The sequence below is a fragment of the Pan paniscus genome, chromosome 17, assembly GCF_029289425.2.
Source record: "Pan paniscus chromosome 17, NHGRI_mPanPan1-v2.0_pri, whole genome shotgun sequence".
Classification (NCBI taxonomy): Eukaryota; Metazoa; Chordata; class Mammalia; order Primates; family Hominidae; genus Pan; species Pan paniscus.
Genome location: NC_073266.2, coordinates 87,115,473 through 87,140,046, shown reverse-complemented (window position 1 = coordinate 87,140,046; position 24,574 = coordinate 87,115,473). Strand labels below are relative to the sequence as shown.

At 34.2% G+C, this 24,574-nt stretch overlaps 1 protein-coding gene across 2 annotated transcripts in view; it reads right to left on the bottom strand.

The window, feature by feature from the left end:
- DOK6 (docking protein 6) overlaps nt 1-24,574 on the bottom strand; it is a 443,254-nt gene that overhangs the window by 239,875 nt on the left and 178,805 nt on the right. For both annotated transcript variants that reach the window (XM_034944008.3, XM_034944006.4), the window contains exon 3: nt 9,171-9,285. In XM_034944008.3, the coding sequence (XP_034799899.1) occupies nt 9,171-9,285 (115 nt within the window). The remainder of the gene's footprint in view (nt 1-9,170; nt 9,286-24,574) is intronic.

The window sequence follows — 24,574 nt, the reverse complement described above, 5'->3', positions numbered from 1 at the left end:
TCAAAAAGATACAAACAAATGGAAAAACATCTATTGCTCATGGATTTGAAAACTTAATATTGTTAAAATATCATCCTACCCAAAACAATCCACAGATTCAGTGCAATCCCTATCAAAATTTCAATGACTTTTTTTTACAAAAATAAAAAAAATTCTACAATTCATATGGAGCCACAAAAGACTATGAATATCCAAATCAATCTTGAGAAACAGGAATAAAGCTGGAGGTATCACACTTCCTGATTTCAAATATACTACAAGGTTACCATAATCAAAACAGTTTAACACTGGCATGAAGGCAGACATATAGACTGATGGAACAGAAGAGCCCAGACATGAATCCACACATATATAGTCAACTCATCTTTAACAGGGGTGCCAAGAACACATAGTGGTCAAAGGATAAGCTATTCAACAAATAGTGTTGGAAAACTGGAAATCCACATAGAAAATAATGAAATTGGACCCTTATCTTATACTACATCCAAACATCAAATCAAAATAGATTAAAGCCTGTTATAAGATTTTAAATAAATTTATAACTTGAACTGAGGGTTCCTTTTAATCTTGGTTTTATTCTCATTATCATTTTGATTTTTTATATCTCTAACAATTTTATAATTTAAGTCTTCTTAAAAAAACAATTTTGCCATTTGTATTTATAAAAATGTGAATTGCCTAGTCATAATCTTTGCATAACTGTAATTGTTAACATTTCCTCCTTGTCACTTTATAAGGGTTTTTTCACATTATAGTTTTTAACATTTTATCTGCTACCTGCATTTCCAATATTATTCTAAAACTCTAATTTGTGTAGTGACTCTGCTTGTGAATCCTTTGCTGTAGGAGAGCTGTTTGATTTTTTAGGCTCAGACGTATCAGTTGTCGTGTTTTATAGTTTTGGAGCTCTGTCTTTATAAAGAAGGTCTCTCCCTAGATTATGCATACAGTTTTCCAAATTTTCTTTGAAATTTTTTTAGACTTTAACATATTGTCTTTGGTTAGTCATAGATATTATTCCATATAAATTTTAAATAATTTTCCCTACTCCAAAAGTAAAATTTCGTTGACATCCAAGTAGGAACTATATTAAAATGCAGTATTAACATGGGAGAAGTTTATATTTTAATATTGTGTTTTGGAAGAAGTTTATTATTTTAATTTTTTTTATATCCAAGGAAATGATCTATTTTGTTTATAAATAAGACTTGTTATTTTCCTTTATATAGTAATTAAATCGCTCCTGAATATTTACCTTTTTCCTGCTATGGTATATTGCTGTAGCTTTTTGTTAATTTTTAAATTTAAAGTTAAAAATATATTAAAACAAAATAATATCATGTTACTATGCTGGCTTCATAAAATAAATTAGATCATATTCCTTCTTTATGAGTTTTAATGTTTCAAAGGCAACAAAGTAGATCAAGTGCGACTACCAGGAAACTGCTCACTCCCCCTGGGGGTAAGGGGGTTGGCTTGTTTGCTGCTTGTTGCAATATGTGCTGGTTGTTCAAAAAGGGCCTAGTTTCTGGTTCTGGGTTCTGCAACTGTGACACAAACCCATTGCATGTGCAGGCATCCATCTGAGCTAATCACATTGCCTCTTTGGGACTTGGGAAAAAAAAAAATTATCGTATCTGACCCAGGAATCTTTTGTCATGTGCTGGGATCCATGAAAGAGTAACACATAAAACCATCTTTGGTTAAATTTACTCATAAGTATTTTATTATTTTTAACACAACTTAGATAGATAGGCTTATTTTTTAAAATTTCCTTGTTGAGGGAGGCTAAGGCAGAGAGTTGCTTGAACCTGGGAGGCGGAGGTTGCAGTGGGCCGAGATTGCGCCACTGCACTCCAGCAGCCTGGGCGACGGAAAGAGACTCTGTCTCCAAAAAAAAAAAAAAAAAAAATCCTTTTTGAATCTTTTGTTATCAGTGTAAATAAATGCTACTGATTTTTGTACGTTGATCTTGTATCCTGCATCTTCACTGAATTCGTTTATTTGTCCTAACAGTTTTTAAATGGAGTCTTAGGGTTTCTACATGTAGGATCATGTCATCTGCAAATAGAGGTAATTCTAATTTGGACGTCTTTTGTTTCTTTTTCTTGTCTAATTTCTCTGGGTAGGACTTACAGTGCTATGTTCAATAGAAGTGGCAAGGGTGAACATTCTTGCCTTGTACCACATCTTTAAGAAAAAGCTTTCAGTTTTTATTCATGGATTATGATGTTAGCTGTGGGCTTTTCATAAGTGGCCATTATTCTGTTGAAGTTTGTTCCTTTTATACGTATTTTATTGAGAGTTGTCTGTCTTTCCATATAATTTTAGAATTCCTTGGGAATTTTATTTATTTTTATATTTATTTATTTATTTATTTATTTATTTATTTATTTATTTATTTATTTTGAGATGGAGTTTCGCTCTTGTTGCCCAGGCTGGAGTGCAGTGGCGTGATCTCAGCTCACTGCAACCTTTGCCTTCTGGGTTCAAGCAATTATCCTGCCTCAGCCTCCCAAGTAGCTGGGACTACGGGCGTGCGCCACCATGCCCGGCTAATTTTTTGTATTTTAGTAGAGACAGGGTTTCACCATGTTGCCTGGGATGATCCTGAACTCCTGACCTGAGGTAATTTGCCTGCCTCGGCCTCCCAAAGTCCTGGAATTATAGGTGTGAGCCACCGCACCTGGCCGGGATTTTTTAAATATAGACAATCATGTCGCCTTCAAAAAATGGGCAGTTATATTCATTGCTTTCCAATCTGTATGTCTTTTATTTCTCTTTCTTGCCTTACTGTGGCAGCAGAGCTTCCGGAACTGTCTTGCACAACACAGAGGAGAGCAGGAAAGCTTTCCATCTTCCCAGTCTATGGAGAAAGCATCAGTTTTTATCTTAAGTGTGATGTAGCCGTAGGTTTCTGCAGATGTTCTTTATCAAGTTGAGGAAGTTCCCATCTATTTTTTATTTTCTCATAGTTTTTATCATGAATGTCTTTGAATATTGTCAAATACTTTTTCTGTGACAATATAATAATTTTTATTCTTTATGAGTGGGATTATTTTCTGAATATTGAAAATTATACTACCTTTTATTGTTGTTACATTTCATTTCTCAAGTCATCCACCAGAAAAAAGTGATGTTTTAACTTTTATCCTAGACTTAGTAATAATTTGTGCTTAAGGAGAGACCTCAAGGAAAAGACAGCATATGACTGTCATCTATGTTAAGTGAATATACGTTTGGTAATTAGCATCAGGACTTAGGTGAAAACTTGTACAGGTGACCTAGTTGTTAAGAGCGTGTGCTGAGGTTCAAAGTACCTCTGTTTCTTCTTTGGTTAAACGGACAGGTCAGTTCACACGGGGCTGCAGGGAGGACATTTTGGATTAATACATTTCCTACTCTTATTAATACATTTCCTAACCTTATAGAAAGGTTTCAGTAAAATTACTGTTACTTTTTATCATTTTGTATGTTTAAGCTTTTAAAAATGACCAATACTTCTTGAATGCTGCAAAATGATTTGGTCTCAGCTGATTCTGAAACAGACACACACACACACACACACACACACACACACACACACACACACACAAAGGGATCTCTCCTAACAGGGGTCTCAAAAAACTACAAGGACTTTTTGAAATTTTCTATCCAGAGGCCATGGTGCAGATACTGTCTCTGACAAGGAGAAGCGACACTCTTATTAAACTTTAGAAAGTGGGTTTCTTCAGACTTCACCACTGCACAATGTACCCACATAACAAAACTGCACTTGTACCCTCAAATTTATACAAATAAAATGAAAGTGGATTTCTTGTTATCACTTGGCAATTCCTTTGAGTATTTAATAATCTATACAATATCTACTTGACACAGCATTTTCTTGGAGAATAAAATTTTATTAACAGATATAAACTACTGTAGCTTAACATTTATCTAAAAATAATTTGCATTACAAAGTAATAAAATTTCTTGTTTATGATTTTCAAGTTCTTTTTTATCCCGATCAGCATGTGTCATGAAGGTTGAGACAATTTAAAAAAAATCTTGCCTTTATTTCTCACTCTAACTAGTAGCTTCAAGCAGACTTAGATCTACACATAAAAAGTAGTTTTAAAAAAGAAATAATACTTTCAAGTAGGTCATATTTAAAGTAGTTGAAAACCATTTGCTAGAAATTCAAATAAAAGCATTCTTCTATATTAACATTTGTATCTAACTTCAGCCACGTTGTCAGGAAATTCTTCTCTGGGAAGTTAAGACCATTTTATCCTAATGAAGAGAGCCCTTTATTTCCCAAAAATCTTACACGAACCATAAAACCAATATTAAGAAAACTTCACATTTCAGACTTGTGCGTGTGAAATTCAGACATGAGAAGAAACAGTCTTTGTTAGCAAGAGGTTTCTGTGTGTTCAAAAATTTTTAAAAAACAGAACCTTGTCTTTTGTGGTTATACTAATCCTAGTTCCTTAATTAGTATACTAAATAAGCCGTTTTTCCCCACTGCTAATTGATAATGGGAAAGTTCAAAGTCAGATATAGAAATTATCTGTTTATATTAAAAATAATTGCAGTGTTCAGTTTAAATTATGGATTCAAATTATCACTGTGATTTATTGAGACCACTACTTGTCATTTTCAATGAAGAATGCTATTAATGACCCTAATTTGAGGCTTATATTTTGAAATTATCCTAGTTAAAACAAAATTATGATCCTATTTATGTTTTTCACTGAGAATAAATCGTATAATGACTTAATATCCAAAGTAGTTTCCCTAAAGTTATGCTTCACAAATACATGCATTTTAATTTCAACTTTTTGGCTCAACAAGAACTGAGTAAAGTTTTCCACAGATGTCCATTTTTTTTTTTTTTTTTTTTTTTTTGAGACGGAGTCTCGCTCTGTCGCCCAGGCTGGAGTACAGTGGCGCGATCTCGGCTCACTGCAAGCTCCGCCTCCCGGGTTCACGCCATTCTCCTGCCTCAGCCTCCCCAGTAGCTGGGACTACAGGCCCCCGCCACCGCGCCCGGCTAATTTTTTGTATTTTTAGTAGGGACGGGGTTTCACCGTGCTAGCCAGGATGGTCTCGATCTCCTGACCTCGTGATCCACCCGCCTCGGACTCCCAAAGTGCTGGGATTATAGGCGTGAGGCACCGCGCCCGGCAGATGTCCATATTTTAGGGTATCTAGAAATCTATGGAAGAGACTAACATAGTAGCAATAACTGTGATGAGCAGATTCTAGTATAGGTTTTACATGATGTATAGACACTGGTAACAAATGTCCACAGGGCACTCTGTAAGGTAGGCAGGCTGAATTGTAGGATTAGGGGCTACAAGGGTAGGTTTTTGCACTATGAAATCAGTGTCAAAAGGTAAGCCATCCTGTAACCTTTCCATTTGTCCTACAGATGTGTGGTAAGCTCACACAGCAGCATTTCAGAGAAAACCAAGCAGGGCCTCGATAATTATTTCAAAGTTAGCAATAAAACAGTATTCTAAAATGACCCTGAAGGGAGTGCTCAGTTCGCTAAAAGAACATGTGGTAGGCTCAGCCTTCTGCTGAATCACCTACATTGAAAAATGGGACTCTCACAATACAACTTTAAGTCTGGTTCTTCATTATTGTTCACGACACTAGGTAAACGTCTAACATTTCCTATCAAGCCACTGAACAGTGGCAATGATTTTAGTATTGTCATTTCCATTGTTGAGAAATAATGAATATCACTTCATCATTCTTGAAAGCATTCTATAATAGGATGGTGTAAGAATTTAGTTTTTCAAACACCAGTTATTGTAAGATATAATTTTTCTTTACTAATTTTTAATATATTCTTGATAATGCACTATATTTCTATTATACTTGAGTCTACTGTAGGTCATCGATATATTTGTATTCACTTCCACATTATTTTTAAACAAAAAATACCTGTTTTGGTATAGTTTTAGATTTAAAGAATTATTGCAAAAATAATAATGAGTTCCTATATAGCCTATATCTATCTTCTCCTATTAGTAACATCTTACATTAGTATGGTACATTTGTTAAAATTAATGAACTAGTATTGATAAATTTTTACTAACTAATCACCACATTTTATTAAGTTTTCCTTAGTTTTTACTTATTGTCCTCTTTTGGTTTCAAGATCCCATCAAGATACCACATTACATTTATTCATCAGGCCTTCTTAGCTCCCTCTTGGTTGGGACAGTTTTCCAGGCTTTCCTTCTTTGTAATGACCTTGAAAGTTTTGAGGAATACTGGGCAGGTATTTGTAGAATGTCCCTTCATTGGGATGTGTCTGATGTTATTCTCATGGGTTTATAGGTTGTTAGGATAAAGACCACACAGGTAAAGTGCTATTTTTGATCACGTCATATCAAGGGTAGAGTCTATCAACATGATTTATCATTGTTGATCTTCACCTTGGTCACCTGGCTGAGGCAGTGTCTGTCAGTTTTCTCCATCACAAAGCTGTTTTCTCCCATCCCTTTCTATCCTATTCTCCTAGGGAGGAAGTCACTATGAACAGCCCCCACTTAAGGCACAGGGAGTCATGCTCCACCTCCTCTGGACAGAGCATCTACATAAATTATTTGTAATTTTCTGCATGGGATATTTTTCTATACTCTCCTATGTATTCGTTCATCGAGCATTGCTAAAGCATGGACTCATAAATATTCATTTATTATTTGGGCTATAATGCTTTGCTACTTTATTTTAGCATTCAAATTGTTCCATCTTTGGCCATTGGGAACTCCTGTGTCCCTCTGACATACAGAAGCATTCGTGTGGTACTTCCTTACTTTCTGGCACTATAAGATGCTCTGGGCTCGTCTTGTGTATTTCATGCCCCGGTCCTAGAATCTACCATTTCTCCAAGAAGCCCTGGTTCCTGTTACTAAAAACCAAGAAAGATCTGGATGCTAGGTGTACTTGGGAGTTTTATTTTAAAATTCTAAATCTTGATGGCCTTTAAACTAAAATTTAAATGCTTTTGTTAAGCCAACGCAGCGGGGAGAATGTTTTGTTTGCACAGAACCTTGTGTAACGATGAGGTGCTCTGACTCCAGCCCCTGGTTGGGAGTGGGGCGCTGCTCTGTTATCACACTTCCTGTCTTGAACACCCTGGTCCTCTGTTGGGCATAGACCAACAAAATTCAACAAATCATACTTCAGAATTTCCAGATAGTATATAAAAACAAGTACTGCTGAATTTCAACTATGTTTATATGAGTTTCTGATTTAATAGATCAATATCGATATATTATAGACACTGACATTTATAAACTAAGAACTTGAGATGATGGGAGCACAGAACTCAAATGTACTATTCAAATAATACACCTTTTCTATTAAAATGCTCTAAGTATCGGGATGTAAATCAGAGCTTTGCTTTCAATTGGGCCATTGGTATGTATTCTGTGATCTATGAGGGCAAGGACATTCAGGCGATACCAGGATAAATGAGGTAGAAAAGAGTCATGGAGCAGCAAGGATATTTAGACAAAATTTTAGGAATATGTATTTTCTCTAACTTCCAAGAATATAGAAATTTGAAAAGGCAGAATCTTGTAAGCTTTATAATATTCTCAAGCGTAGTTTATTCTAAAACCAATAGAAAGTTAAATGGAGAGTAGATTATAATGATGTAAATCAAAAAACATCTGTATAAATACATAAAATTGCATTAAATGACTTTCTACTGTAATATCGGATTCAAGATTGTAATCAGATTGAAAGCAGCAATATACTGAAAGATTAAGTTATTATCTAAACATGAATTTTAGGGCAATACCTTCCCAAACACAACATAAATAAGATTTTCACATAAAGAAATATAACCAAATATCATTCTTTAACAAATTAATAGGCTCCAGTATTTCCTATACATTCAAAATATTGCTCACTACAATTTGAAAATGTACAGTAATTGGGAAAATTAGAAATTTAAATATTAAACATTACTTTTTAGTTTTTTTAAAATACTAGTTTTAATACGAGAGATTAAGAGCCCAGACAAAAATAAAGTGGTTTACCAGTTTTAAGACAGCTGACAGGAAGGCAGAAAAATCATTGGATGATATTATATTACACCAGCAAGGTTGGGACAGGGGGTATTACAAAATGGGAATTTATATCATTTAACAGGCTTCTATGCAACGCCAAAATGTCGATTTTAAATGATGAAATGAGGTCAGATGGCAAGTGAAGAGAAATATGCCGGGACAGATGGATAAAGGCACGCAAGAAAAGAGGAACACGGAGATAAATTCCAGTTCAGTTTAGCCATACTAAGATAAGGTCGGCGAGAGGTGTGAGCAATTTCAGTTAGGCAAAGGAATATTATCAGTTTTAGAATAATATAACCTGATATTAATGACATCCATAAACAAAGTATACAAAACTAGAAGGACCATTTTACTTTTTTAAAATGCTGAATAAAATTTCTCCTAAAGACCTAATCATTAGTTAAAGTTCACATCTTGCAAACCCTTGGTACTTTCTGCTAACATCCATTATAAAATGAATGCACCATTGCATTGAGCAAAATCTTTAAAAAGTGATAAGCCAACTAATATATTACACACCACAGGGATTCCAACATGAAAAATACTGCAAGTTCAAACTATAAACTGCCTTGTGTCTCAATAATGTCAGAGTGCTTTATGAACTGAGATGCTAAAATTCAATCTGAAATGTATTTACTTGTAGTACTGAGAATCCATGAAAGCAATAAATTCCTCAAAGTTCTGTTTTGTGGTGTCTGCGGACTGGGGCTGTGCTCTGCCATGCTTTTGCACAGCACCCTGATTCCTGCCCTACAAAATGCCTAGAGACACAATGAGCAAGAACCAGAATATTGGTCATGCACTTACCCGAACAACACCTGCCAGGTATTGTTTACTTAATTCTCAAAGCTCGAACGGAAACCTCAACAGGCAGACCACCTGGGAGCCAAATCCAGACACAGACATGTAACAACAGGCACCAAAACATCTGTAGAAATCAATATGTTGAGCTTCTGAATGAAGTCTTCTACAGCACATTCTCATGACAGTAGCCATCCTGTTCAATAGTGTACCTTAATCTGCCTAGGCCATTGTCTCACAAGCAGCTCAATTTCCTCAAGGGGTAGATGGCCAATAATAGCTTACCTGACTCACAGGCAAATGTCTTCGACGTTTCATCGTGAAAGATGATTGCTACCGCATGCTTCTTTGTCTCTCGGGGCAGTCTGGTTATATTTTTGATATTGTGCAGTTCAGTTACCTTGAAAGAAAAAATATATTTAAGTTAGTGTACAGTATGTATGCTGTATGTTGGAGTGCTGAAACAAAATGATAAGTTATCACAGTCTTACATGAATTTCCACGGGATATTTGTACTCATTTTGAATTGACTTTAGCCAAAAACAGTAAAGAAAAAAACAAAATGTCTTCTATTATGCCCTTAACTTTGGTCACAGACTATATTGTTTGCTGCATTTTGAAATGACCTACACATTATGTAGAAGGGTTCTATGGACTTTGTGCTTTTATTAAAAGCATATACCTGGCAAATAATAGCAGTTGTGGTATAACAGAGGATTTTCATTAAATATCTGCTGAATATTGGTTGTATTTAATAACTCCTCTCTCTTAATTCTCACCTATCCTGCAAATTTCCTGCAGGCCTATGGTCCTGAGGCAACTGACACATATCTGTCAGAAAAGTGACTGGAAAGCAAGTCCATTGCTCCAAAAGTTACATTTTAGAGCAATAGACTTGCTCTCCAGAAAAATGCTCATAGTGTTCACAGACCCATACACCACTTCTCCCACCAAAGCCCATCCAAGATTTATGCACCCAGCTTAACAACAATATATTTATTGGGCAATTAATAAATATCTAGTAGCCTTATGTATTTTGGATGTTGACTCCTTATTGGTACAAGATCTTCTGCTACAATTTGTGCATCTTTAATTTCCCCCACAGTCAACAGAAACAAACAAATGTATATTTCCTCAACAATTCTGCAAACACAACATTGCAATAATAATATTCAATGAGTTAATTTTTTAAAATCTGCTTATCAAGGTGCTGAATTTTTTCTTCTAATTTATAAGATTTCTTATTTCTAGATCCATACTGTTAACAGAAAGAAGACGGGATTAACTAGCATAGTAAACAGCAAATTAATATCCTCTTTTATGACAACCTATGATATTATATCTATAATTATATGATCTTATAATAAATTCATTACCTTTTGACTATGCTTTCTCTTCTCCAAATGTAGAATTTTCACAGGATATAACTAGCTTTTTCAAGGCTATTTTGCTGATTAATATTTTTATAAACACAAGAATTAAACACATGCATATTTATATACACATTTGCATATTATAGTTATATAATCTAATATATAATACAAATATAATCAATATTTAAGTAATATTCCTTAGGATCTATTTTCCTAAGGAAATAATATTTTATTATCTTTAATATTAAGTGTGGTTAGTTTAGCAAGCATTTATATCTGTATTTAACATTACACTATGTAGACTAGACTAAGATCCCCAATAAGAACACAAAAAAACCTAAAAATCACAGGCGAGTAATCTATAATGTGGATAGAAATGAGCAATTGGATATGTTGGAATGGAGACTACAGAGAGTGACTGAAAGTTACTTGTCAAGGAAAATCACCCAAGTCATCAGGTATTTTTTAAAGTTACAGTTGATCATCTTTATTTGTGGTTTCTGAATCTGTGAATTCACCTACTTGCAAAAATGTATTTACAACCCCAACATAAATACACATGGCACATCTGTGGTCATTCGTAGACATGTGCATGTGCAGAGGTGTGAAAACTTTTCCTGAGTCTCCAGATATGCACGCTTCCAGCTGAAGTTGAGCAGGCGTTTGAGTCTCCAGATGTGCACGCTTCCAGCTGAGGTTGAGCAGGCGATGCTGTATCTTATTGTGTTTGTGGGACACATGTCCTTTTCATGCTCTGCATAGAGCCATGGCTTTTGTATTTTTGTGATTTTTCTTGTTGACTACACTTTTAAAAATGGCTCCCCAAGTGCAGCCCTAAACTGCTGTCTAGTGTCCCTAAGTTAAAGAGGACTGTGATACCCCTTATGGAGAAAATACATGTGTTAGATAAGCTTTATTCAGCATGAGGTACAGTGCTGTTTGCCCTAAGTTCATTATTAGCAATCAGATATCTTTAAAGAGCAACAATAAAACGAGGTAATATAATGATCAGTTAACAAAAGCATTGTGACTAGAGGTCATTCATTAATTCATTCATGATTTGCAACTGAATGTTTGCAGAGGCTTTATAGACCATAACTACAATGAATAATGAAAATCAACTACATGCCTTAGAGATTGTTCTAGGGTTTACCATAAATATTTTAACATACCAGAATTAGCTTTAGATTGATATTGTGTCCCAGTGAAACATAGAAATCTCATATCTACATAGCTTTTTCCCTTACTGTGATATTATTTTTATACATATTACATCTATTAATATAAATGTTACAAACCCAACATTACATCATATTTATAATTTTAATTTATATAATTTTATATCTTTTAAAGAAGCTGAGAGAAGGAGATCAAGTGTATATTTATTGCTTTTTACATTAACATTTTCTTTATAATTTCTGTATCTTTTCTTTTGTTCCTATTGACTTGAGTTACTATCTGAAGTCATTTCCATAGTCGATACAAATTTGCTCCCACGACCTCCTTTGTGTTGTTATTGGTAAATATATTAGAACTCTATATGTTATAGGCCTAAAAGTACATTATATACATATTGTTTTATGTAATTGCCTTTTAAGTCAGTTCAGAGGAAAAAAATAAATATGCATTTATACTGTCTTTTATAATTACCTTACTGATACTGTTTTTTGGTACGGTTGTACTGGGATCACTTACTATTTCTTGTAAGGCATGTCTGTGAGTTTTAGTCTGTCTCACGATGTCTTTATTTCATCTTATTTTTTGAAGAATACAAGATTCTTTGTGGGCGTGTTTTTCCCCCCCCTTTAAGCACTTTGAATATACTTTCCACTGCCTTCCAGTCTACAGTGTTTTTAGTGAGAAGTCAGATGTTAATCTTATTGGGGTTCCTTTGTAAGTGAAGAGCAGTTTTTCTTTTGCTGCTTTCAAGATATTCCATTTGTCTTTGTCTTTCAGTATTTTTACTATGACATTCCTGATGGTATATCACTTTGCATTTATCCTACTTTGAGTTAACTGAGCTTCTGGATGTGGAATGACAGTAGTTTAATCAGGACTACCTTTCACTCTTTCTTTCCATGACCACACCCAATTATTTAGCTCCACTATTTGCAGGCTGATTTCTTTAGTTTTTAAAAAAATATCCTGGGGGCATATATTACTTCACATATGGGGCCAATCCAATTTGGGATCTTTTAAAGTGATAGTTCCTGAGGTCATTGTTTTACATTGGTTCTAAATCCAGATGGGCTCCTCCCAGGTGTCTATGTTCCAGGTCATGTCCAGCAAACTTGCTGACCTAAAGTTTAGCTTATATCTCTCATATACGTATCATTTTCTCTCAATTGCTTTTCATCACAACCTCTGTGCTTTTGTATAGTGTCCTTATGCTTAAACTTTTCCACACCCTGTTGAAAATGAAGTCAGGTGTTTTTGGAAAGAGACTGAGAACTCTGTTTTATGGTCAGCTTTATTCTTCTAGGGCAAAAATCTCTAAGCCATGTGTCTTAGTTAGGCTTCTCTGGAGAAACAGAATGAATAGTATATATGAGGGGTCTTTGAAAGGTTCATAGAAAATGCATATAGTGAAAAAACTACACATGGATTAAACATTTTTTGCACCAAAATAAATTATTAATCTCATAACTCATAAATTCACATAAACTCATCAACTTTTGTTGTAACATATCTAAACAGACTCTAGTTTGAGGCACTAAGAAGGATAAGACATCAGTTTGAAAAGAACTCCTGTCAGAGCAACATGAATTCTGCTAAAATTGAAGCAAAGACAAACATCAAACTTAGGACAAAGCTTGGGTGGAAGAACGATGAAATTATTGATGCTTCACAAAAAGTTTATGGGAAACAATGTCCAAAGAAATCAGCAGCTTACAAATAAATAAGTCAATTTAAGAAGAGACAAGATGATGTTCAAGATGAAGCCCTCAGTGGCAGATCATCCACATCAATTTTTGAGGGAAAAAAATCATCTTGTTCTTGCCTTAAGAAAGACCAACAATTAATGGCAGAACAATAGCCAAACCCACAGTCATCTCAATTGGTTCATTTTATACAAGTCTGACAGAAAAATTAAAGTTGAACAAATTTTCCACTCAGTGAGTGCCAAAACTGTTGTGCTTAGATTAGCCACACAATTGCTTTTCTAATTCTGTAAAAAAAGACATTGGTAACTTGATAGGGATTGCATTGAATCTGTAGATTGCTTTGAGTAGTATGGTCATTTTAACAATTAAGTTTTCCAGTCCATTAACATGGCATGTCTTTGCATTTGTTCAATTCTTTCATCAGTGTTTTGCAGTTTTCCTTGTAGAGGTCTTTCACCTCCTTGGTTAAATTTGTTCCTAGATATTTTATTTTATTTTTTGAGGTATTGTAAATGAGACTGCCTTCTTGATCTCTTTTTTAACTAGTTCATTATTGGTGTATAGAAATGCCACTTCTTTTCGTATGTTGATTTTGTATCCTGCAACTTTGCTGAATTTATCATATCTAAATCCACTTTGGTAGAGTCTTTAGGTGCTCCTTTTTCTTTTTTCTTTCTTTCTTTCTTTATTTTTTTCATGTAAGAGACAGAGTATCACTATATTACCCAGGCTGTTCTTGAACTTCTGACGTCAAGTGATCCTCCTGCCTCCACCTCCCAAAGTGTTAGCATTGCAGGTGTGATCCACTGTGTGAGGCCAAAATATACATTTTTCAAAATATAAGATCATCTCATCTGCAAAGAGGGACAATTTGACAATTTGACTTCTTTTCCAATCTGGATGCCTTTTATTTCTTATTTCTTTTTTTTTTTTTTTTTTTTTTTGTCTGTTTGCTCTGGCTAGGACTTCTAGTGCTATGTAGAATAGGAGGGGTGAAAGTAGGTTTTCTTTTGTTTTATGTCAGTTCTTAAAGGAAAGGCTTTAGCTTAGAAAATTAGTTTTAATATATCTGTTATTTATATTTGTTTTCTCCCTACTTGTAATTATCTCATTTAAAATTATCTTGAAAAATTAAAATATGTAATATGGGTGATTTTAAGTAAAATAAACTTAAAGAGGTTTGCTTATATATAAAAATACATATATTTGTATAGCATGTATGTGTGTGTGTATATATGTGCATGTGTGTGTATGTGTGTACATGTATGTGTATACAATTTGCTATCTATCTGTCCATCCATCTATCTGAAAACATTCATTTTCCCTTTCAGTAAAAAAAAAAAAAAAAAAAAAAATCAATGTCTTACAGTTCCTGAGAATTAATACCCTGGAGAGAAATATGAAGTTTTTTAGGAAGAGTGATTCACGGGTTGTATTTTAAGCACATTAAATCGTGTTCTGAAATAAAGCTTAACTTTGTAATTTATGGAATCAAGCGATATTTACAACAAATTTTATTACAACAAAATAAACTGAAGTTATGTTTGAAAAGATATACCATTTTCAAATGCTACTAATTTTACCTGAACAAAGGATCTTAATGAAAATTATGTGTGGCTTAAGAATTTCCATAAAAAGGTAAACACAAGAATGATATACTGTTAAACTACATTACATATAATAGCTAGCTGTACCATATTATAAAAACATTTATAAATCTGTTTGAGAACCTTTTCCAAAGGTTTTTACTTGCAAATATAAAAGAATATTAGAACAGATATTGTGATTTCTGTTTTTTTGTCCTCTTATAATAAAAATTGACAAAATAAGCTAATGGATAGCCTAGCAAAATGCAGCAAACCCCAGGGATTTTCTAATTTCAGAGCCTTAGGCTATCTGACAGATGATGTAGGTCAAACACAGTGTTTGCTCTTCTGTAAAATTTACATTTAGAAATGCAGACAGCTTCTTCAAGCCCACATTGTTACAGTAGTTTTTAGAATAATGCAAGGTTTTTCATTGTTGATCAACAGTGTGATGTTATCCACTTCAGCATGTACCCTAAGAAATTAAACAGATACCAGAAAAGAAAAATATAATGAAGAGTATCAAATTCTACTTTTTTCTTTCTTTCTTTTTTTTTTTTCTTTTAAGAGACAGGGCCTTGTTCTGTGGCCCAGGCTGGCATGAAGTGGTGAGATCACAGCTCACTGCAGCCTCAAACTCCTGGGTTCAAGCAATCCTCTTGCTTCAGCCTTCCAAGTAGCTGGGACTACAGGTGGTGCCACCATGCCCAACTAATTTTTTTAATTTAATTTTTTTTGTAGAAATGGGCTCTCTCTATGTTACACAGTCTGGTCTTAAACTCTTGGCCTCAAGCTACCTTCCAGCCTTGGCCTCCCAGAGTGTTGGGATTACAAGCATGAAATCCATCATGCCACTGTGCCTAACCAAATTCCACTTAAAAAAAATTTTTAGCCATGAATATTTAGGACAAGATCTAATGTATTTGAATATCCTATCTTCATTTCTTTTTTTACTGTCAATACTATATGGATTGACTATCATGGGAAACTCTGTATTTACTTACATAAAGAAAGCTTTTAAAATTTCTAAAATGTTTTAAAATTATGTTTTTATTAGTGTAAAACCTGTCAATGTAACATAAAAAATTATCAACATTTATTAAAATTGTGAAATCCTTGAGCTTTTCAACATCCATAAATTATTGCATCATTAAAAATAATATGTACTTTTAAATTATTGATTTTTCATATGGTTGTAAAAGCATAAAGTACTGATTAAAGTTTAATAAAAGCATTAAACTTAATTATTTTAAGTAAATACGAAGTTGACTGAATTGAATTGAAGGAAAAATTACTTGAAAATAATTCAGGTTGTTCACATCCAAATCAATACGTTCCATGATGAAAAATTTAAAATATTAAGGTCTGATAAATGACAAGACTAATGCCTAAGTATAAATTTACCTAAATGACAACACTGCTAACAGATGTTATTTAATTGTCATTTTAAAGAGAAATCCCTAAGCAATTCACGGTACTAGTAGAGACAAAGATGAAACACATGATCTTGTTTTTGTAGGATTTCATAATTTATTTGGAGTGGGAAAATAAAAAATAACTCTAGTAAACTCTATGAAAGAAGGAAAAATCAGAATTAAGGGAGCAGAGAGGAAGAAAGATCTTTATTTTAATTTGTGGGTTCTGCCACTTCTTTGTAGACATGACACTTGGATTTTAAAGCGTAAGTTTAAAAAAAAAAAAAAGAAAAAAGAAAAACAAAAGCCACCAGCTCCCAAAACTTACTCTTACCCAACTTTATTCATGTGGGTTATATCTGTTAGTGATTTCCATAAGAGATATTAGAACTTATATATTCTTAAATATTTTTATTATGTGTTTAAAAAATAATAAATGAATTAATACCAACACAAATAGCATTTTAAAATGAAAATAATTCCCAAATAGTATGAAGAGTGTCAACGTTTTTGCATTTTTCCAAAACTCAAATATCTGGCTTAATACAACACAGCTTATACTCATATCTGCTTCTGAATTTAATCTGTTTAATATGTTCTTTTGATTAAGAACATATGAAGAAAATAAGGCCTTATACAGATATGAACTTGTCAACTAACCTATATTAGTCTCCTTTGATTCTTTCTCTAAGCTCAGCAAATGTTTTATTGAAGGTTATTGCAACAGGGAGTCTGATACCATGTCACATGCTTTTCCTACTCCTAAAATTCATGGTCTAGTTTCAACTTTTAATGAGTCTTTTATCCATTATGGTTTTGTATCATCTTGGACTGATCTTTGGGAAAATACTGATTTACTCAGTTACGCAAACCTTCCCAATATTGACATTATTTTATTATACATATTTTTTAAAAAATATTTAATATTGACCTTAGTTTCTTCAGAAAAGTCCAGTTTTGAGAAGTTGTCAAGTTGAAAAATGCAGATACAAGATTCCCAAATTTTAATTTTTACTTGCAAGTTTAAATTTTCAAATTTTCAGTAAGCATTCAGTTGTTTTCCTTGATGAGACTCCCTTAGTTCATTTTTGAGAACATATGTGACAAATACCAAAGTCTGAATGACCACGGTTGTCTGTCAGTCATTCACTCATTAAAAGAGCTGTTTTTTTCTTTAAGTAACTGTTAGGCTTGTGACTTCAACCATCACACATGTGCTCTCCTCAAGACAGCCATCCCATGTCAGTATACAGCAGAAGTGACCTATGAGTTCTATTTATTTTGTCAAGTAGAATATTAAAAAGACACACTTGGAAGTCTGGACGTAAAATTAGTATTTCTTACTACTTCATCAAGGAGATTCTTAAGTAAAATGAAAATAAAATTGGCATGTTTATTTGTGTGTTTACTTATTTGGGTAACTGCATGATTGTAAAAAATATAACTGCTACTATTGTTTGGAGCCACAGCCTTGATGGATGTTATAGTTTTAATTACTGTTGCAAATGCACCAAAACAGTGAAAATGAAAACCAGTAGAAAAGACAAGTAACACAGAGGCATTATGATGAAAAGGTGTTGTTTTCACGGACCACTCTGAGATCCACTCTTCCATGTATAACCTCCTCCTGGACCCACAACATCTGTTCTGTCATGAAATTTTGTCAGTTCTACTTCTTGAACATTCTCCTACCTATTCCTTCCTCTTCACATTAGTGACTCATTTAAGCCCTCACTCCTTCTCTTCCGAAATATTTTCATTATGTTCCCATCAGCCTCCATGCTCCTCACCTTTCATTATCTTCATCACACTGTTTTCAGACTAATATTTCTTAACCATACATTTAATCATGCCCTTCAAGGACCTAAGCCTATTTGATAACATCTTAAAAATGAAATTTTCAGTCTTTAGCAAGAACTAGAAGGCTTTCCATGATTTAGTTGCTACCTGCGCATCTAATCTCATCTTTTTCCAGCTCTCAACACAAGCTAAATTCCAGCCGTATACAAAGTCTTTCAATTTTCCTGAATAAAAAGCATGGTATTTAAAGGTTAGGAAGGTTTTCACAAAACAATCCACTTGGAGTATGCTGATCTCGCATATTTCTATCAAACTAACAATCATTCTTCAAGACCAATGGGCAGGTCTTCCCTGAGTGACTCATGCAGAGTTCATAATTCATTCCTGGACAGACCTTTTCTCTAGAACTTGGCAATTTGATCTAAACTCAGATGCCTCTGGCTCATTATGAAATCCGTTTGTGTTCTTATGCAGGACACAGTAAGTAAAAATAGTTAATTTTCATTCATTAATGTCATTTACTTAGTTCTTTGCATATCTAGACTTCAACATAGGATTTATTTACTTATTCATTTGTGAGTTTTGACAGTGTGCTGTTCACTGTGAAGACCACTTGGCATTTATTAAGTGATTATTCCTTTCATAGCCTATGGGAGAAGCAAAGACTGAAGAATAGGATTTATTCTCTTAGGGTATATGCTGTGAGAGGGAGGGCATATTTAGATATTTTAGGAGTTATAAATAGAAGAACAAACATCAGAGAGAAACTTTGCTTCAATTTTAGTTCAAAAAGGTTAATAAGATTTTACTTGTTCCACCATTACTACCATTTAAGTGGAGGTATATGATATGGGCTTAAGGACATAGCGATATTTTCTCCAGTTAAGCCCAAGTTTTTCAGTTATTTTATTTGCATGCTCGGTAAAATTTGGAATATGTAATTTATATTTAACTGCGCATTTTAAAAACATCATGCTATTTATTTTATGTATCTTTTCTTTTAGCCTAACTGGGCAAATTAAGTGGAATATTACCACTCAATGCAGATCTTACTCACTACAATTGCATTTACACTATTTACAACATACATAAATAGGCAAAACCACATATTTACTATAATTATTAGCTTTAATGTGCCTCTTTTCAGTTTGCATCATGATAATTGAGATTAGATTATCTGCCCATTAAAGCACTAATATTCTTTCTTTAAACCTATCTTTTGAATAGTGAAATTACTTTCTAGATTTTTTCAAGTAGAGTCAAATGAATTAGAACATAAATTTTACTATTCTTTCATACTAATCTTACTAATAATTCTTATTAATCTGGGTATTTTACTAATCTCCTAAGGTTGTTTTAATTAAGTCAAAGATTTTACTTTTGAGAGTACAATAGTACCTTCTAGGAGCAAGTTTAATACAACTTCACTTTATTAGGATGGAAAATATTTATTTTCTACTAAGAAAAGAAAATGAAAATTTTACTGCATTTTCATTATTACAATAAATACAGGTTAATCTCTCTATGCTTGAATCCTAAGCTTTCATAACAATAATTTAAATATTTGTATTACCTCATACATTATATGCTTCAATATCTGGATCATGAAATTTGCATAGAAATTTTACTATTGCTTTTTTCCAACTAAATTTATATCAATTTTCCAGTAGCTGCTTCCTTATATTTGCCTCCTGTTGCTGATAAAAATGAATGTGTACAACAAAAGAAATCAATTTAATTCATTCTTAAAGCTACCTGTGACAGACATGTGCTCTGACACAATTCTCCCATGGCTCAGCACTTGACTATCCCAATATGTTTATTATTAATAATTACAAGCTTAATCTTTTACATCTTTGACATAAACCACATTATGAAATGCCTCATCTAAAAATGAATTATGTCAATATAATTATAATATAATTATATGCATAATTATATTAGAATTAAAATTAACTATAATACTCTCTCCATTGGCTGTCTACTCAACATCCAGCTCCAATTCCTTCACTCTTACCAGAACCTGATTTTGTTCCATTATCTGCCCCTCCAACAAGCAGCCAGTGTGTGTCCTGGTGGGAATCTCTCAGCCCTAGTATCTTGGTACAACTCGTTATTCCAAGGGTAAAGTTTCCTTGCCTGTGATTAGTTTAGAAAAGGGAATATGAGCCACACATGGCTAATGTGATGTGAATAGAAGTCTCCTAGTGGTAGCTTCATGATAAAACCAGGCTTCCTCTCTAGTGCTGCTGCCCTATCTGAATGTCATAACTGAGAAATGCTACAGCTGCCACTCTACTAGATTGAAGAGGATGAGGCAATCCTAAGGATGGAAGAACACAGATAGAGGAAAAACATACATGTTTTAACTGTTTAGCAAGAGTTACTGAATCAAGCAGCCTTGAAGCCAGTTTCTTTTTCTGCTATAATATGTAATAATGTACATTTGAAACTTGTTTGCGTTGGGTTTCTGTTATTCGCAGTCCCTAAAATTTCTAACTGATAAAGCAAGCTTAGAGTGGAGCTTGCCTCATTTTACAAATGGCAAAATGGCTATCCTGATTTTGGTCTCTATCATACAGTTAATGTCATAGAGAGAATAAGGGCCAAATTTCTTAGTTCTTAGGCTAGTACACTTTTTCCACCAATTCATGCAATAGCCATTATTCTGAAAGTCATGTGATTTATCAATGGTAAATATCAGCTAAAACAAGAAGTTATTACAGAGAAGAATTCAACTATAAAAGAGACTCAAATTGCAGAGATGATGAAAAGAAGCCCAGAAAAACCTCATTACCTTATTATGCCTAAATTATTATGAGATTGTCTATGATAAAACAGAAAGACAATCTATATTCAAGTCTGGGAAATACAGAAAATCAGTATATAGAAATATAGGCACTGAAGTAGAAAATCTTGGCACTTACTTCTCCTCTGTGTGTGTGTGTTTAAATTTACTACATCTAATAACATGCTCCACTGACTCCAAAAACAAAAATTCACAAAACAACTCAGTCAGTTACAACATCGCTCTTACTTTGAGAGCTGCAATTTTACCACACGGATATTATCAGATACTATACAGCTACTATGGCTTTACCTAGCAGATGGACAAACTTAAATCTCTTCATTATTGTAATGGGTTGCACAGGGGGCCCTGGGAAGGTATGTCCAAGTCCTAGTCCCTAGAACCTGTGTATGTGCCCTTATTTGGAAAAGGGGTCTTTGTAGATGTAATTAAGGACCTTGAGAGGACATCATTCTAAATTTAGTGTAGGCCTTAAATCTAATGACAAGTGTCTTTACAAGAGACGAGGAGAGGGAGATTTGAGACAAAGACACAGGGAGATGGCCCTGAGGAGATGGAGGCAGAGATAGAAGTTATGCTGCGCTAACCAAGGAAGACCTGGAACCCCTGGATGCTGAAAAATGCAAGCAAGGAGACCCCCTTGGAAGCTTTGGGAGAGTGTGGCCCCGCAGACACCTTGATTTCTGACTTTTGGCATCCAGAACTGTAAGAGAATAAATTTCTGTGTTTTTAAGCCACCAAGTTTTTGGTAATTTGTGAGGCCAGCCCCAATTACTACAATGACACAGATTATGAGAAGATAAGCAGTGCCATCTGTATTAGAGTTAGTTATTACATGAACGTAAAATAGAAAGACAACCACGAAAATTTTCTATATAGCCCCATTTCTCCAGTAAGATATTTGTTTCTTTAAAAGCAAGGGATACATCCCTGCTTATTCAGTGTCACCTGAAGGCATTAAATATGCTTTTCTTTTTTTATTCTTTATTTATTATTTATTTTTGATTGCTAGGAAGTCCACACAGCTTTCTAATGTGCCTCCCCCAGAGGCTGGGCAGGTGATTGATGGGCAGCCTGTGGGAGGTGAAGTTCCATTAGGGCAAGAGCTCCTTGTCGACGAGCCCTGTCAGTATCGGGGCCCCAGGAGGAAATGCAGGGAAAACGCAGCTAAGCACAAAGCCTCTCTTTGGAAAAATAATTTACTGCTATCTGATGGGGGCCGCAGCAAGCAGCACAGCTGACCTGTTACTGAGCTGGTGAGCTCTTCATCTGCCCTCTGGGGCTACCTCCTCTCCACTGGGAAACTAGCCAGTAGGGTCCGGGGACATCCACCTGCAGAAGAGGTCATTCAAACGTTCAGATGGGAAGTCCTGAATTTTTCAGAGGGTATGGCTTGCTCTGTTCTTTGTAACCAATCATAGTTTATTTTATTTATTTATTTACTTTTTTCTGGTTTGGGCACATTAACAGGGAACAAAAGAGTAGCACGGCAGAGGGCCTGCTGTCAACCTGAGATACTAGCCTGAATGACCCTGGAGAAGACAGCCAGTAGGTCCACTCTTGCCCCTAATAAAATTATGAGGAGTCTCCGGGTCACCCTCTTCAAACAGATAAAACATTTCTTTGTCAAAAAGGTCCTTTATACTCCTGTGGTCTATCATCATAAACTTGGGATTTTCACAAAGATCTTGAGAAAATATGTGGCTAATATTTAAGCAAGTCATTCTGCTAGTTGTGGTTTCTGTAACTGCTTCTCGTTGGCATTTCTGGAATCAAAACAGGATTGTTTACTCGTTTAATAAAGAAGTTCGCTGTTTACTGCACACATCTGACAGCTGGGAAGAACTACCATGAGTTGGCCAGGATTGCTGACCTACCATTATATGTAAGACAGAAAATATAGAAAGATCAAGTTCTGGTGGCATGAAAAACACTGACAACAGCTTGAGAGATCATTGCCTTAAAAATGTTGTTGCAGCTGTTTAAAAGATACAAGGCTATGATTAGGGACAGATTGCTGACATACATCAACTTTTAAAAGTGTCACAAGCTGGGTTCTAAGTGGAAATAAAAATGGAAAAGCTTAGGAGAAACTGCTTGCACGTGATGACATTGTATCAGTCTATGAATGTTATTCAAGTTCAAATCATGGACAACCCATTCAACTTAGTTCTCAGGCAAGATTACATAGACGCTAAAAGCAGTACAGTGTATCCCTACACACAACCCTAACTGGTTTTGGAAGCACATGACTTTTGTCCAGTACATTATATTGTCCAATTAAAAAAAAGACACATTATATTTAATCACAGGTGACAAAATTATCCGACAAGGAAGTTAAGCAGTAAACCTATCACTCTCATAAGCAAAGATATGGAAGTTATATGAAATTAAAAAATGGTTAAGCTATTTTATATTATCTATGTGGCCCTATATACACACATCCACTATCAACAGCAAACAAAATAGACACTTTCCTTCTAGCACATTTGGAATATTTGTGAAAACTGAAAAGATGGTGATAAAAAAAGTCTTAGTAAATTCAAAAGAACAAAATTATACAAATTATATCCTATTGCCATAATACAATATAATTAAAATTTATAAGATAATTAAATATTCTACATATATAAAAATAAATAGCAAATTTCTAAAACACATGAGTTAAAAGGAAATTATAAGTTAAATTACAAAACATGTAGATTTTAACAAAAATTGAACAGTATATTACAATTTAAGAAAACATGCAGCTTTAAAAATATTTTTAATGAACAAAACAGGTTGACAGCAAAGAATTTAGACATTCAACTGAAAATGTGATTTAAAATAAAGCAACAGAGCATTTCCATAAAGAAAGACATAATAATGATAAGGGCAGAAATCAATGAAATGAAAAAAAAATCTAAACAAAACCTCCATTTGAAATGATTAGTAAGAGACCTCTGGCAAGCTAGATGAAAGAAGGTAGGAATAAATCAAGTACAGGATGAAAAGGGGAAAACTGAACAAAGAAAAATCCAAATAGTAATAAACAGCTTCTAAACAACTATACATTAATTAACTTAAAAACATCAATTAAAAGGCTGTATATCTAGGAAAATACAAAATATCAAAATTGTCAGCAGAAAAAAAAATAGAAAACTTGAGTAAAACAATATATTCATTTTCCAAGAGCCCATTTCCAGATGGTTTCATAATTGGATTTACCAAACATTTAAGGGACAGTGAATTAATCTCTTCTCTAAGATAGTCCAGAAAAAAAAAGCAAAAGCTGCTTAGCTATTTGAGTCTGGTTTAATATTGATGCAAAAACCAGATATGGTCTGGGCGTGGTGGCTCACTCCTGTAATCCCAGCACTTTGGGAGGCTGAAGTGAGCGGACTGCTTGAGGTCAGGAGTTCAAGACCAGCCTGGCCAACATGGTGAAAACCCATCACTACTGAAAAATACAAAAATTAGCCGGGCTGGTGGCCACAGCTGTAATCTCAGCTACTCGAGTGGCTGAGGCAGAAGAATCAGGAATCGCTTGAACCCAGAGGTGGAGGTTGCAGTGGGTGGAGGTTGTGCCCCTGCACTCCAGCTTGGGTGACAGTGTGAGACTCTATCTCAAACGAAAAAACAACAGCAACAACAAAAAACCCTGATTTTAAAAAAGTGAAAAGATAAGAAAAAAACCCAGATATGAAAAATGTTTAAAAATTATATGGTGATAACTTTACTAAATTCACTTAATACTGTTTTAATACTATTTTGATGGAGTCTTTAGAATTTTCTTTATTTCTTCTCCTTTTTTTTTTTGTTTTTTTGAGATGGAGTCTCAC